The 15,361-nt window shown below is 37.8% G+C and overlaps 1 protein-coding gene and 1 long non-coding RNA gene across 3 annotated transcripts in view; one reads left to right on the top strand and one right to left on the bottom strand.

Annotated features, from left to right (window-relative positions):
* TOP1 (DNA topoisomerase I) overlaps window positions 1–15,361 on the top strand; it is a 93,653-nt gene that overhangs the window by 66,340 nt on the left and 11,952 nt on the right. For both annotated transcript variants that reach the window (XM_003253580.3, XM_030826070.1), the window contains 4 exons: window positions 73–194; window positions 1,066–1,188; window positions 2,889–3,076; window positions 4,039–4,183. In XM_003253580.3, coding sequence (XP_003253628.1) covers window positions 73–194; window positions 1,066–1,188; window positions 2,889–3,076; window positions 4,039–4,183 — 578 coding nt within the window. The remainder of the gene's footprint in view (window positions 1–72; window positions 195–1,065; window positions 1,189–2,888; window positions 3,077–4,038; window positions 4,184–15,361) is intronic.
* LOC105740710 lies at window positions 1,187–4,027 on the bottom strand. Its single transcript, XR_004033016.1, has 2 exons — window positions 3,488–4,027; window positions 1,187–1,675 (listed from the first exon to the last, which is right to left on the bottom strand). It is a non-coding gene; the product is annotated as an uncharacterized LOC105740710 (long non-coding RNA).

Genomic DNA, 15,361 nt, shown 5'->3' with positions numbered 1-15,361 from the left:
CGCTAGCCCTGGGTATTTATACTTAGATCATGAATACTATACCTCACTTTTTGGAACCGCTTTTTTCTCTAGGTAAAGTCATGAAGCTGAGCCCCAAAGCAGAGGAAGTAGCTACATTCTTTGCAAAAATGCTCGACCATGAATATACTACTAAGGAAATATTTAGGAAAAATTTCTTTAAAGACTGGAGAAAGGTACTGTAGCCCATGTGTTAATATCCTAGTACCTTGCAAAACAATCAAGTACTAAGTAATAAATTATCATTTTGCAAAACATTTCCTGATGTAAAATTTGAGTTTTATGGATTTTGTTGTATTTAAACTTGCGCATTTTTTGTCTTCATTTACTATATTATGTAGGGTTTCTGTCCAACAAGAATACTTGTATATCTTTGCTATCGGCTCTCATGTGATGGCAGGTGGGGGGTTATCAGATTAGGCCAAACAGAAAACCTCAACTCCAGTTGCGCACCGGAAAGTTTGTCTCTGCAGGACTGCCCCGTGTCTGCTGTTGCAAAGAGAAATGTTAATCTGATATAACACTCCCTGTTAATTCTTGCTTATTTGTTGTAGGTACTTTCTACTCTTGAAACCACATACACTATATTTGCCTAGGTGATTTTTTAAAATCTCATTATTCTCAATTTGGATAATGTGGACAGAGGCAGCAGTAAAGTTTACTTCCTGAACTAGCTCTGAAAAAGCAGACTTAATAAATGAATAGAATAGGGGTAATATTTCCGAGAGAGAATCAGTATGGGATTTCAAACTCGTATTCATTACGCCTGGGGACTGCGTGCCACGGAGTCTTAGAAACCACATAAGAGTTCATTTTTTTCCATGAGAAGTCATTTTAAAACATTTTAATATTAGTAAGTACATATTTTATAATAAAGTAATACAACTGTGTTTTTTTGTTTTTTCAAAATTCATTAATTGAGATTGGCTACTTCCAGAAACCTTTTGACTGAAAAAATGGTGCTTGGGTGTATTTGCAAAGAAACCCAAGGACTTATTAGTGTATTTTTGTTGTTTTTCTTTCATCTCCCCATTTTCTTTTGGCTAGGAAATGACTAATGAAGAGAAGAATATTATCACCAACCTAAGCAAATGTGATTTTACCCAGATGAGCCAGTATTTCAAAGCCCAGACGGAAGCTCGGAAACAGATGAGCAAGGAAGAGAAACTGGTACTACAGAATTTATTAAACCTCTGGAGAATTTTGGAATTGTGATTGGTTCATTTAATTTTCTTCTTGGTTCTTATGACACAACATTAACATCAGTAATTTCACATCATTCTGTGCTAAAGACTTAGAATTCTCAAAGTCTAAGTTTTCTTAAAGGTTTTAGTTAGACTGAAAATTGTGAACAAGTACTTTGCTCAGTAGCTCTGTATAGGAACCTTGGTGCTTCAGTGACCTAAAAACCGGTCAGTAACTCCAGTCAATAATATAGTAATTAAGGATGGGCAGACCTGTCCCACAGTGGCTACTGGATATTAAGGATTTAAGACAGATGAAATCATATTGGCCATGTACCTCTCTGTTCTTTGATCTGTTTTACTCTGGAATCTTGTGATGCTCATCCATCTCCATCTTCCAGCCTTGGCCATCCTTATTACTGAAGGATCTTTCTGGTATCCAGCTGGGATGTCATTTTTCTTCTACAGGCTGCCTGTTTTTGTAAAAAAAAAAAAAAAGTTTATTGGAACCAGCTGCCTCTACTTGTCTACGTATTATCTATGGCTGTGTTTATGCAACAATGACAGAGATGAGTAGTTGCAAAAGAGACTGTGGTACTCAAGCCTAAAATATTTTCTATCTAGAAAAAGTTGTCAGCCCCTGAACTAAAGGAATCCAGGCTAGAATTTCATTTTTTCCAATCGGAAGTCCAGAAGTTAAAGATTTTAAGGAATTCTTTGTACTTCAAATTCCTGTAGTTTCAGTATTTTAAAGGACTTGCATGTTTATATAATTCAGACCATTGTATTTATATAACTCATTGTTTCATGGTACTTATTTGGTCACTAGTTTAAAAATTAATGCATTACTATAAGAATGTTAATTGCATCAGACTTTGTGTCTCAGGTAAATCTTATCCTCAATATTCCAAGTTAGTGAAATTTAGTATATTATTTACTTCAGGGGCATTTTGAAACTTAAAAGATAACTTTGGAGCTTTGTTCTTAGAATATTGATCCAAAGATAGATTTTATAAACATCCCCTTGTCAGAGCCTCTGCCAAGGACACCTGCTGCCAGCAAGGTCTGAATCTGTTCCCACCCACAAGGCAGCACAACTTAGTTAAACTGAATCAATAAGTATATAAAACGCAAAGAGTCAATAGAGGGTAAGGAGGCTCAAAATCTCCCCCACCATCCCCCACCTTTTTGGAGCAAGGATCATAGTATAGAGCATATATACCTGTATACCTACAAAAAAATTATTGACAGATCTGTCTGGGCTTAAAAACCCATGTTTTTAAGCTGTTTAACTGCTGTTTAATTAAATGGCTTGAGCTATTCTTTTATGAGGCTCTATCAGAGACTCTTCTCCATTTCCTGTTTTGATAGTACTCAGTAAAACAGTATGAATTTTTAAAGTACATTCAAAAACACCCAAATAACATTTATAAACATATATCCTTTAAGACACAAGAATCAGTTTTGAATCTAGTTGAAATCAATCCTTATAGGCAGATCTTTTTGGGGAATTTTATGATACTTAAGTTTGAGAAAACCACTAGAGGTTTTCCTTTATTTGAATTTATTTTTTAGTGATTTTCAGACTTTTCTCTACCTTGACTTAGTCTCCCACAAGAGATAAAAATGTATTAGTAGAGAACAGCAATCTGAATCTATTTTGAGTACTTTCTTGCTGTCTTCCAGAAAATCAAAGAGGAGAATGAAAAATTACTGAAAGAATATGGATTCTGTATTATGGATAACCACAAAGAGAGGATTGCTAACTTCAAGATAGAGCCTCCTGGGCTTTTCCGTGGCCGTGGCAACCACCCCAAGATGGGCATGCTGAAGAGACGAATCATGCCCGAGGATATAATCATCAACTGTAGCAAGTGAGCTCGCACTTCATCCTATGGGCCAAAAAGGGGGTGGAGGGCGTCCTTTATTGTACTTGGGAATATTTCCCAGGTTACACAGGACTGTTTGGGAAGGGAGATACTTAAGAGCAGGACAGTATTTCATGCATAGGTCTCCAGATGTTTTTGAGGTACAGTTGTCTCCCCTCATCCACAGGTGATATGTTCCAAGACCCCCAGTGGATGCCTGAAACTTCGACCCAGTTGCTGTCACCTGGAACACATTTCTGTTGATGTCTTCCACCCCTAAATTTAATGCCTTTTCCATCTTATTAAGTACTTATCACAGAGTGGCTATAACTTTTGCAGTCTGAGGCACAACAGCAAAACTAGCACGACTTTCTTTTTCCTTCTTTACAATTTCACAGATGGAAGATTCATTCTTACCTTAGATCTTAGCAATTTCAGCATACGGTTTTTTTTATTAAGTCGATAATTTTCACCTTTTCATTTAAAGCACTCTGTGCAGCTTCTCTTTGGCATATCCAAATTGCCAACATCACTACTTTCGCACTTTGGGGCCTTTATTAAGTAAAAGAAGGATTACTTGAACACAAGCAACGTAAAACCATTAAAGTCAACCTGATAACTAAGGCAGCTACTAGGTTACCCAGGGGCAAGTGACGTATACAGCATGGTATGTTGTATATATGGTTCACGTGTCCCAGGTGGGACTACAAGAGATTTCATCATGCTCCTCAGAATGATGTGCAATTTAAAACTTACAAAATGTTTATTTCTGGAATTTTGTATTGAATATTTTTGGATGACAGTTGACTGAGGGTAAGTAAAACCATGCATAAGGTGGGACTACTGTATTGACTGTTAAGAAGGAAACTTGGAAAATTATGCTCAGCAGATATGTCCCCTTGGGGTCATGAAAGATGAAATTATTCCTCACATCTTATTTCACTATCCTCTTGCTCTGTTATTTCCAGAGATGCCAAGGTTCCTTCTCCTCCTCCAGGACATAAGTGGAAAGAGGTCCGACATGATAACAAGGTTACTTGGCTGGTTTCCTGGACAGAGAACATCCAAGGTTCCATTAAATACATCATGCTTAACCCTAGTTCACGAATCAAGGTAAGGAGATAGTTGAGAGCTGCACTGGTTCATGGTGCTGATAACCTTTTTTTGTTGAAATGTAACGTTCTCGTCCTCTAGAATCACTTTGACAAATTAAAAATCCTCCCCATTGAAAGAAGGCAAGTACTTTCATCGTTAGCATTATGGTGATCTTCCTACAGTGCCTCCATTTTTTTGGTCACATTGTAATCTTATTTATTTATTAATTCGCAAATATTTACTGAAATCCCAAATGTGCCACACACAGTATACATTTGGTGCTAGGAATTATGCTGGTAAACAGGATAGACGTAGGCCCTGCCTTCACGTTGCTTAACGTCCAGTGGTCAGAATGTGTTGAAGTATGGTGGTTGTATATTGGCCTCTGCAGATGTCTTCTACTTCCTCACCTCTCTTGGCTATGAGAAGGGAATGTAATTTCTGTATATCCTGAAACAAGTTGTAAAATCTAGTGTCTTACATACTTCTGGCTTCCTGCAGTCTCATCTGGGTAGGTTCACCAGGGCCAAATGAAATGATGTGTGTGAAAGCACATCATAAAACTATGTTACATATCTATGCATTGTTATTTATTGATAGTGTTATTGCAAGAAGATAACTGCCTTGGAGGAAATCAGTTTTTGTTTGCCAGATAGCTACGTATATCCAGCTTTGGAGAGTCCCACGAACTTCTTCCCTCCAACATACTATGAAATATAAACCTAACAGAGACAAAAACACAGTCAAGGAATTAGTTCTATGTAGACTGTTACTGTTTTATGTGCAGGAGACCTGGGACTAAAGACCTTCTTGATCCTGGTTCATAGGTTATAACGTCTGTTAAAATGTGAAAGCCACAGCTGAAAAGGCTATGTGAATAGGCAAGACTAAACTGTACATTTTCTGGCTTGTAGCCTTGTGTTCTTTTGTATATCACTACTTTTCTAATGAAAAATACCTGTTTATATATTTTCTCCAATTATAAAATATACTTTTCTGGCTGGGTGTGGTGGCTCAAGCCTGTAATCTCAGCACTTTGGGAGGCCGAGATGGGCGGATCACCTGAGGTCAGGAGTTCGAGACCAGCCTGGCCAACATGGCAAAACCCTGTCTCTACTAAAAACACAAAAATTAGCCGGGCGTGGTAGTGGATGCCTGTAATCCCACCTACTTGGGAGGCGGAGGCAGGAGAATCGCTTGAACCTGGGAGGCAGAGGTCGCAGTGAGCCGAGATCATGCCACTGCACTCCAGCCTGGGCAAGAGACTGAGACTCTGTCTCAAATAAATAAATAAAAATAAAATGTACTTTTCGTAGTTTAGATAAGTACAAAATCAGAAAGCGAACCCTCATGTTGAGCAGACTAGTCATTTAAAGAAACACGTATTCCTCTTCTGAAGTATCACAAAGCTGTATATATGGCTACAAAAGCAGAAAAATAATAGTTTTAGCCCTCAAGGAACTTACGGGCTGGTGGACAAATCAGGTAAGAATTCAGTTGTATTAGAAGAAAGATAAAAGTTAAATGCATTAGATAAACAGAGGAGTTATTTGCAGTACCTTAGAGATCAACAACTTTATGAAGAAAAGTAGGTTATGGTTGGGTCTTAAAAGTAGTATTTCAAACAAGGGAGAACTGTGTCGTGGACAAAGGGGAGGTATGTTGAGGATAGGGGTTGAGAAAAGGTGTGATACTTTTTCTCAACCCCTATCCTCATACTCCATACAGAGTATGGATACAACATACTCCATACAGAGTATGTTGAGGATAGGGGTTGAGAAAAGGTGTGATAAAAAGAATTATCAAGTGGTGACAGTTGCACAACGTTGTGGATATACTACTAAATGTCACTGGTGGTAAATTGTATCAATGCATATTTTACCACAACTTAAAAATGATCAAAATAACAGAGTTACTATTAAAAACATTTGCACATTAAGTTAACATTTGGATCAGCATACCGCACGTACATATACTAATGCCACCATTTACAGATGAGTAAATTTAGTCTCTGGGAGGCCCAAAAACTTGCCCAAGATTCAGTGGCTAGTAACTCTAACTTAGATCTTCTTAGAATGTAACTTAGATCTTCAGTCTCTGCATGCTTTCTTGTGACATCCACTGCTAAATGTGGCCAGCTTTAAATGCCACGTTAAAGAGACTGAGCCCTTAAAGGACTTTGAACAGTGGAGTGTCTTGAACATAGCTTTACTTCAGCAAGTTTTACAGGCATTATATGTAAATCACATCAGTAAATATAAACTGTTATAAATGCTGCAAAGGAAAAGTACAGGGTGCCATCTGAGAGTATACCAGGGTACCTGATCCAGCATCTGGGGTTCAGGGATGGCCTTTCTGAAGAGATAACATTTAAAGGACAATGTAAAGAAAATTTTTTTTAAATTAGTACCTGAAGATCCGGCTGGCCTCACTATATAGCTTCCTCTCCTGCCTCTTTCTTCCCTCAGAACTACCAAGCTCTTGCTCACCTCTGGGATTTCAAAAGGCTACTTTATTTTCTCTATTAGAAACACCCATTCTCCTATTCTTTCCAGGGATACAATCCTGTTCATCCTGTAAATCTCATCTTAAATGTTACCTCTTCAGAAAGGCCATCCCTGAATCCTAGAGGCCGAATCAGGTACCCTGGTATACTCCCAGATGGCACCCTGTACTTTTCCTTTGCAGCATTTACAGCAGTGTAAATCTACTGGTGTGATTTACATATAATGCCTGTAAATCTTGCTGAAGTGAAGCTATGTTCAAGACAACTCCACTGTTCAAAGTCCTTTAAGGGTTCAGTCTCTTTAACATGGCATTTAAAGCTGGCCACATTTAGCAGTGGATGTCACAGGAGAGCATGAGGAGCATACACTCTAAGAAGATCTAAGAGTTACTAGCTATTGGATCTTGGGCTAGTTTTAGGGCCTTTAAGTTTAAAAGGAAGCCACCAACCTGGGATTTAAAGAGGGAAATGACACCAGATTTGTATTTTGGAAACTTGTTACATAATTGATCATTCTGACTGCTGCCCTGTGGAGACTGGATTGGACACAAACAAGAAGTAGAGAGATCAGTGGGAGGCTGTTGCAGTACTCCAGGCAAGAAACAGTGATGACTTAAGACAAATGATGGCAATGGGGATGGAGAGAGGTGACAGATACATAATGCATGTTGAGTACTTGTACAGGTAAGGATTAGAGTTAATTGTTGGAGCATCTCTGAGGGCTGAGATCCTTGTTAGATAGACCAGGTGGAACGCCTCAAGAGCAGAGAGCCAGTCAATTTTATTCCAGCCAATATCCAGCTAACTGCTATACACAATAGACATTTGTGCAAGTTTCTGGATGATGATTATAGTAGTGAACCTAAAAGTCACCCGGAGTTAGACTCTGAACCTTATACTCAAGTGCCTGACTTGAACTGCAGTGGGATCCCAATAGGAGTCATTAAAGGCCTGGAAAAGTGGTGCCATTAGGCGAAAAAGAAATGATTTCTTGAGCTTGTTCTCAGTTGTCTGTTAGGCTGTCTCCTACTCAGCAGAATAGTGAGATCTTCAAAGGTTGGGGTTTGGTAGTGCCTTGAGTAATTTTTAACTTTATATTGCCAGCGGAAGAAGCATTCTCTTTTTAGATTTAAAAGAAAAAAATAGAAAGATACAAACATTAGGGGTTTTATTTTTAGTGAAATATTTCAAACATACAGGAATAGATAATTATGTAATGAACACCCGTATGTCCACCATCTGGCTTTGTAAAATCTTAAAATTATGTCTTATGTGCTCAATTGTTTCATTTCATAAAAAATACTGATAAACATAGCTGAAGCCACTTGTATACCATTCACTTCCTTCCCTGTAGATTACTATGAACTTGGTGTTTCTATTTTCATACATATTTTTTGTATTTTTACAGTATATTTATGTGTGCATAAACAATATGTAATTTTACAATATGTAACACACTAGTAACGTACTAATTTATAACTAAAACTTTTTAGTTTACAATATGTTGTAAACTATTGTAAGCTAAAGACATTGTACAACCTATTGTAAACTAAAAACAAGTTTTAGTTTTAAATTAGGTATGTTACTGGGATCATTCTGCAACTTGTTTCTCTCCAGCTTTGATTTTGTGGTTTTATTATCTTAACCTACACTTTCAATTAATCCATTTTATTTGTTATTGGTATGTTATGGTATTCTATTATATCATAAAAACTTACCTATTCTGTTGGTTTTTGTTGTTGGTCTTTTGAGACAGTATCTTCGCTCTGTCGCCCAGGCTGGAGTACAGTGGTGTGATCTTGGCTCACTGTGACCTCTGCCTCCCGGATTCAAGTGGTTTTGGTGCCTCAGCCTCCTGAGTAGCTGGGATTATAGGCGTGTGCCACCACACCCAGCTAATTTTTGTATTTTTAGTAGAGACGAGATTTCACCATGTTGGCCAGGCTGGTCTTGAACTGACCTCAAGTGATCTGCTCACCTCAGCCTCACAAAGTGCCGGGATTACAGGTGTGAGCCACCATACCCTGCCTCTATTCTCTTGTTAAGGAGGCATTTAGCGTTGTTACACAGTCTCTTGCCCTTATAAACAGTGCTGGAAGAAACACATGTTTCTTGTGTATGTGGATGAAAATTTGTTTTATACGTTATTAGATATTTCCAAATTGTTCTCTTAAGTACTTCAATTTACATCATTACTCCCCTCCTCCTTCCTCTCCCACCCCCACCCACAACAGTATTCCTCTTTTTCCATATCCTTGCTAATGTTTCTAAAGTTTTGCTTTTTACATTTGGGTCTTAGATCCACTAGAATGTATTTTTGCATATGGGATGAAGCTGAAACCTAATATATTTTCCAAATGAGTAAACTGTTGTCACAGAACTATTTAGTTGTATTACCTGCTCTCTTGTATATCAGCTATATCTACATATATGTCAGACTGTTTCTGGGCTCTCTGTCCTCTTTAATTAGTTTGTGTATCTCTTTCTGCATCAGTAGCATATTAACTACTGTAGCTTTATAAAGTCTATTGAGTAGGACAAGTTTGTTTCATTCTTCAAAATTGCTTTGGCTATTCTTGGCCCTCTGCTGTTTCATATTAACTTTAAGATAAACTTGTCAAATTCTAATGAAAACTGTTGATAAACTTGTTGATTAACAAATTCTAATAAAAACTGTTGAGATTTTTATTGAAATTGCAATACATTTATAGATTAATGGGGAAAGATACTGACAATATAATTGAGTTTCCAATTCACGAACATGTTATACCTCTCCATTAATTCATGTCTTTTGAATATATCCACCAATATGGTTTTGTAATTTTCTTCATAAAGGTTTTACATTTAAAAAATTTTTATTTTTAAGTGACCTTATAGTTGTTATTGCTAATGTGAATGAGATTTTTATCCATTACGTTTCTGTTGGTTATTCCTGAAGTGGTAATGCTTATAATTTTGGGGCGTTGGTCTTGTATCTGGCAGCAGATACAAGAGGTTGCTCAGAGTTGTTCAGGGTTGCCGAACTCTTAGTTCTAAAAGTGTCTGTCATTTGGGGTTTCTATGTAGATGATTTATCTATAAAAACAGTTCTTCATTTTCAGTTCATATATTTCATGTTTAAGTTTTAATTTTTATTTTTAAACACAATTATCCATAAAACCCTAACCCTTTCCCTAGTCAACAGCAGTCACAGCCAAATGTTTTATTAATTGCTATACTCAGTGTTTCTTGTATCTCATACCTTCTGGGGTTTCTTGTCCTGTTGAAATACACCCTTTAATGCTTCTTTAGTGAAGACCCAACAGTGGCACTCACTCACCTTTGTTTACCTGAAAATTTCTTTATTTTCATCTTAATTCATAGTCTGTCTTTTCTCCAGTCAAGAAAGTGTCTTATCATTGATAGATTCTGGTTTCACTATGCTATATCCAGGGATATATATGTATTTATAGATAGACTTTTAATCTGAGGACTAATGTATTTTATCCTACAGTATTACCAATCATTATTTCTTCCATAGCTTCTAGACCATTCCTTCTATTGTTCTTTTTTAGAGTCCTATTAGATGAGTGTTGACACTTTTCAATCTAGACATCTTTTTTAAACTATATTTTCATACTCTTTGTCTCTTTAGGTCTGATTTTTTAACTTTTAAGTTCAGGGGAATACTTCATTTTGGGTGAGTTGTAGCACTCACTTCCAATTCACTAATTCTGTTTCTAATTATATTTAATCTAAAATTTATTCCATCTATAATTTTTTTCAATTACCACTTTTTGTTTTCAAAATTTCTGATTTTATAGCTGATTTTGTTTCATTTTTGTTTTATAGCTTCATGTTCTTTCTAGATTTTACATCTTTTTATGCATACTAAACATACTTACTTGAAAGTCTAAGATTGTTCTATAAAATGTTACCTGAAGTGAATTTATGTGCTAATTACTGTTGGCAGTTTTTCTGAGCCATTTTCCTTGTGTCTTTTGAAATTTCTGTTTGTAAGCCCTTTTAACTGGGAGGTGTTTTTTGCTTATGTATTGTTCTCTTTTCTTCCCCTTCTTCTTCTCTGTTCATTACTTTTTGTCTTGGAGGGAGTCTCTTAGCCCAGCTCAGCCCAAGCTAATAAGGCCCCTGACTTCAGGTCCCCCCTTGTTGCATGGAGCAAGAAGCGATCCTCCTGTCTCAGCCTCCCAAAGTGCTGGGTAGGCGTGAGCCACCACATCCAGCTTAGAGCACTTACATTGCTACATATTTGGAGCAAACATAATTAAAGTATGACTTATTGTGACCCAGCAGTCAATAACAGATACGGTTTTGTAGTAGAATGTTGAAGGGTGGTAACTGGTGGTTTTACTTCATGGAGGGCTTTAGGTCGGCTATATGGGAGGCTACCATCATGATGCTTTTGTTCTACACATTTCTGCTCAGCCTCCAGAGATGTCTCCTATTCTAAGAGTCTTTGTTTACTCTTGTGTCTATATTTTACTTACACTTCCCTCACGTAATAGTGTATCATTGTATCCCATCTGTGCTCTATCAAGAAATGTAGCACAAGCATGATGTGAACTATGAATTTTCGACAATTTAAAAAATTAGAGGAATCATTCAAGGGTAAAAAGCACAAAGTTGTAGAACAGCTGAAGTGTGTTCTTTTTATGTATCCTGTCTTTGCCCCCTTTCTGGAAACTTGGATTGGCCTACTTGCAGTCATTGCCACAGTTACACTACTTCTAGCCTCAAAGGTCATTGAAAGGATTGGGATTTTTGAGAACCACAATAACACTTGCTCTAGGTACTGAAAAGGTTGTCCTGAACTCATTCATATCTTTTTATGTTCATCCCAGTTTGTTTTTGCTTTTCCCCCCAGGATTTCGATTACACAGACATCTTGCAAGCGTATTTCCATTCTTTCTCTCCCACTCTGTGCCTGGTGCCCATAGGATCTGAAATAGCATTGGAATGACAGCTAGCCTTCTGGAACCTGCAGTTTCAACCAAGGAAACTCTGATTCCAGATAACCCAGGAGTTTCTTATCCTGCATAGTCTAGGAGTTTACAAAAAGGCTGCTTATGTGTACTCACTGCTAAGTACGGTCCACTGCCAAGTTTGGAAGCATTACCTGCTCTCACAACCCAGGGAAAGTAGCCCTTAGTAAAACTCAGGTTTTTCAAACCAGCCTTAACCTTACAAACAGAATTTATCATCATGATTTTTCTTTCAAATGCAGTACAGCAAACTTTAGGATCAATGTTGACATCATTTTACGTTTAGTCCTGTTAAAATACTCTCAGTGCCAAATACACACTTCTGCCTTTTTTCTCTTTAGAGTCTAGAATTCTGTGGGGTTCCAAAGATGTATGTGCCTACAACCTTTTATATGTAACCACTTAGGGATTAAAGGGCTAAATGTGTAGGAAAATATCTTTACAATATTCATCTTGGGAAGCTCTCATTTTGGTGAGTTCTATTAGAGAAAATAAGACAAAAGCTCATTAAAAATATATATATATTCTGAGCCTGGCATCTTAGTATAAAATTCAAAACGTTTTAAATCTATTTATTAATAAGACTAACATAGACCTAAGTGTGAAGACTAAAATAGTAAAGCTTGTAGGTGATACCATGGTTGAATATGACCTTAGAGTAGATTCCTTAGGACAGAAAAACACCAACAAGAGAAACAATTGACTAAATGGACTTCATTAAAATTAAAAATTTATGTTCAACAAAAGACACTGCTAAAATAAATACAGAATTTACAGACTAAAAGAAAATATTTGCAACATGTTTATCTGACAAAGGGCTTATATCCAGACTATACAAAGAATTCCTATGGCTCCATAATAAAAAGACAGACATCCCATCCCCATAATAAAAAGAGCAAAAGACTTGAACATATGCTATACAAAAGAAGATATAGGAATGGTCAATAAATAAGCAAATGAAAGAGTGCTCGACATCACTAATTATCAGTGAAGATTTAACCACAGGGAGATACGAATTCCAGTTCTAGCTATTTTTACCTCAAGTGAAATAAAAACGTATTTGTCCATGAAAAGACTTATACAAGAATGTTCATAGCAGTGCTCTATTTGTAAGAGTGCAAAACTGGAAACATCCCAGAATAGATAACACATTATGGTATAGTCATAGAATATACTATATTTATCAGCAGTTAAAGAAGGGAACTACTTATATATTCATGGATGAATCTTAAAAACATGGTTAAGGGCCAGGTGTGGTTGGTGCATGCCTGTAATCCAAGCACTCTGGGAGGCCAAGGTGGGTGGATGACTTCAGGTCAGGAGTTCGAGACCAGCCTGGCCAACATGGCGAAACCCTGTCTCTACAAAAAAATACAAAAATTAGCCAGGGGTGGCGCACACCTGAGACATGAGAATTGCTTGAACCTGAGGGGTAGAGGTTGCACTGAGCCGAGATTGCACCACTGTACTCCAGCCCAGCCTGGTGACAGAGCGAGAAGCTGTCTCAGAGGAAAAAAAAAAAAAAGTTGAAAAGGCAGACAGAGGAGTCTATACTGTATGATTCTATTTATATAATCTAGACTAGGCAAAATTAATCTATGATGATAGTAATCAGATTGAAGGATCAGTGGTTGTTTGGTGGAGATTGACTGAGAAGGGAAATAAAGAGTCATCTAAGAATACTGGCAGATGTCCTCTTCCCCAATACAGACGTCTGAGAAAGTTACTAGAAAACAGAATCCAATTTGCCTTCTCACCCCCAACTTTGGAATCTTGGATCCAGATCCTGATTCCACCCAACCACTCTGCTGAATGGATAGCTATATTAGAGAGACAATATAGTGGGCCTACTAGTTTAAAAAAGTCACCCAAAGAATGTCATCTATAATCAGTTAAATTAGATTTTTACCCATTACTGAAGTGTGATTGAATTAGGGAAAGAGGAGAGGTGGTCAAAGGCAGCCTTCTCCAGTGGATTCCTTGTCTTCTTGAGATGGTTTTGTGAGACCTTGCCTGGAAGACCTAGGTGGATAGTTTATTTTCTAAAAGTAGTCTAAGAAAGCTTGTTCAGGGCATTGAACACTGCAGGGACAAGCATACTTCTTGGAGGCCAGCTATCTCCTGCTGGATCTAAGTGGGGTGGCTTCTGCCTCCACCTCCATCTCAGCTTATTTGAGAGAATCCTAGATCCTTGGTGCAGAAGCCCAGGCAGCCTGTGAAGAAAAGTTGGTCTGGTAGTATCCTGTGAATGACGTACGGGTTGGGTTTTTCTAAATCTCGTTTACCTGACTCCTACCTTACATTCCAGTGGTGTGACTAAGGAACTGAGCAAACGTAACCCTTAGGGGACTTTGAGAGAGGCTTTGGTAGTCCATGTGCACTAGAGTGAGGGGAAAGAGGCCACTCCTGAGCTGGGTACTCTACTGTTGAAGGTGAGCCTTTTGTGTCCAATTTTTCCGTGCATGTGTAAGAACAGTTGTCATGGAGATTTACCACTGACTTGTGCATGAAGACAGCTTGTATCTCACCTTTTCTTATTCACCCCGTTAAATGTCAAAATGTACTAAGACTTAGGTATTTTTTCTGCGTCACCAACTCCTAAATCACCCACCCATAATAGCAGGTAGTTACTGAAACTCTTGTTTTGTAGCCAAACAAGTACATAACACTGGTACACATGATGTGAGAGTGCAGATGACTCCTTAGCTTAACTGTGTAAGCTTTTAATTTCTGAGTACTTTTAGGATTGAGAAGTGGAAGACATTCTTGATCTAGGTATCTCATGCTTCTGCACACCCAGAAGGCTGGTTCCGCCCCCACCCCACCCCCTGCCCCCACCTTTTTTTTTTTGATAGGGTCATGCTCTGTTGCCCAGGCTGAAAGGCTGGTTATCTTCACCACAGGTCTTATGTCTCAAGGACCACGGGTCCACGTCATAGTGAGGAACCAGGCATGTGTGGGCAGAAATCACTACCACTTTCCTTTGTTGCCGGTGGGGAAATTAAGAGCAGAGATTCTTGGATTCTTAAATTCCTTCTCTATGTTTATGTCATGTAGTCTGTTTTATGCTGTTTTATGTAATTCCCTGCTTCTGGGATTTCTTGAATTTTTTTCCCCTTCTCACTTGTCATAATTGGCTCTTGCTTGTGAGTCTATTTTCATTCAGCTTGGTAGCAGAAGTCTTCTTCACTATTGTTTAGATTCAGTTTTCACACGGTGTTAGTAACCCTTCATTGGCTTTAGAATCAGCTTTTAACCCTTCCACCCAAAGCTCTTATTTTTTTAAAGGCTTCCCAGAAACATAATTTCTCTCAATCTCATCAAGAAATACTTTTAAATGCAGAAGTTAGAAAACGGTGAATAATTATGTCTGTTCCTGGAAGTCATTGTGTCCTTAGTAATTACATGTTGTAGTCTTTGGTTCTGCTTCTTTGACAGCTCCACCACACTGTAATTTAATGGAATTCACTTAGATTTAATGGAATTCAGTCCTGGTAGAAAACTGCTATTGGGTCACAGAGTTGGCAGCAAGGCTGTGAAATTGATGTGGGAATGGGGGGTGATTATGTGCTTCGTGTTGACAGAAGTTAGTTTTTGGGACATCCCATGTGGGTTTTTCCCAGGAACATAAACATTTTACAGAATTAAAGCTAGAAACTTTCTTCTGGGAAAGCCTTAGAAGTCAGTTGTGCTTGGCAGTGAGATGGG

This window comes from Nomascus leucogenys, chromosome 13, assembly GCF_006542625.1.
Source record: "Nomascus leucogenys isolate Asia chromosome 13, Asia_NLE_v1, whole genome shotgun sequence".
Lineage (NCBI taxonomy): Eukaryota > Metazoa > Chordata > Mammalia > Primates > Hylobatidae > Nomascus > Nomascus leucogenys.
The sequence above is the reverse complement of the archived record's forward strand: the minus strand, read 5'-3'. Positions and strand labels throughout refer to the sequence as shown.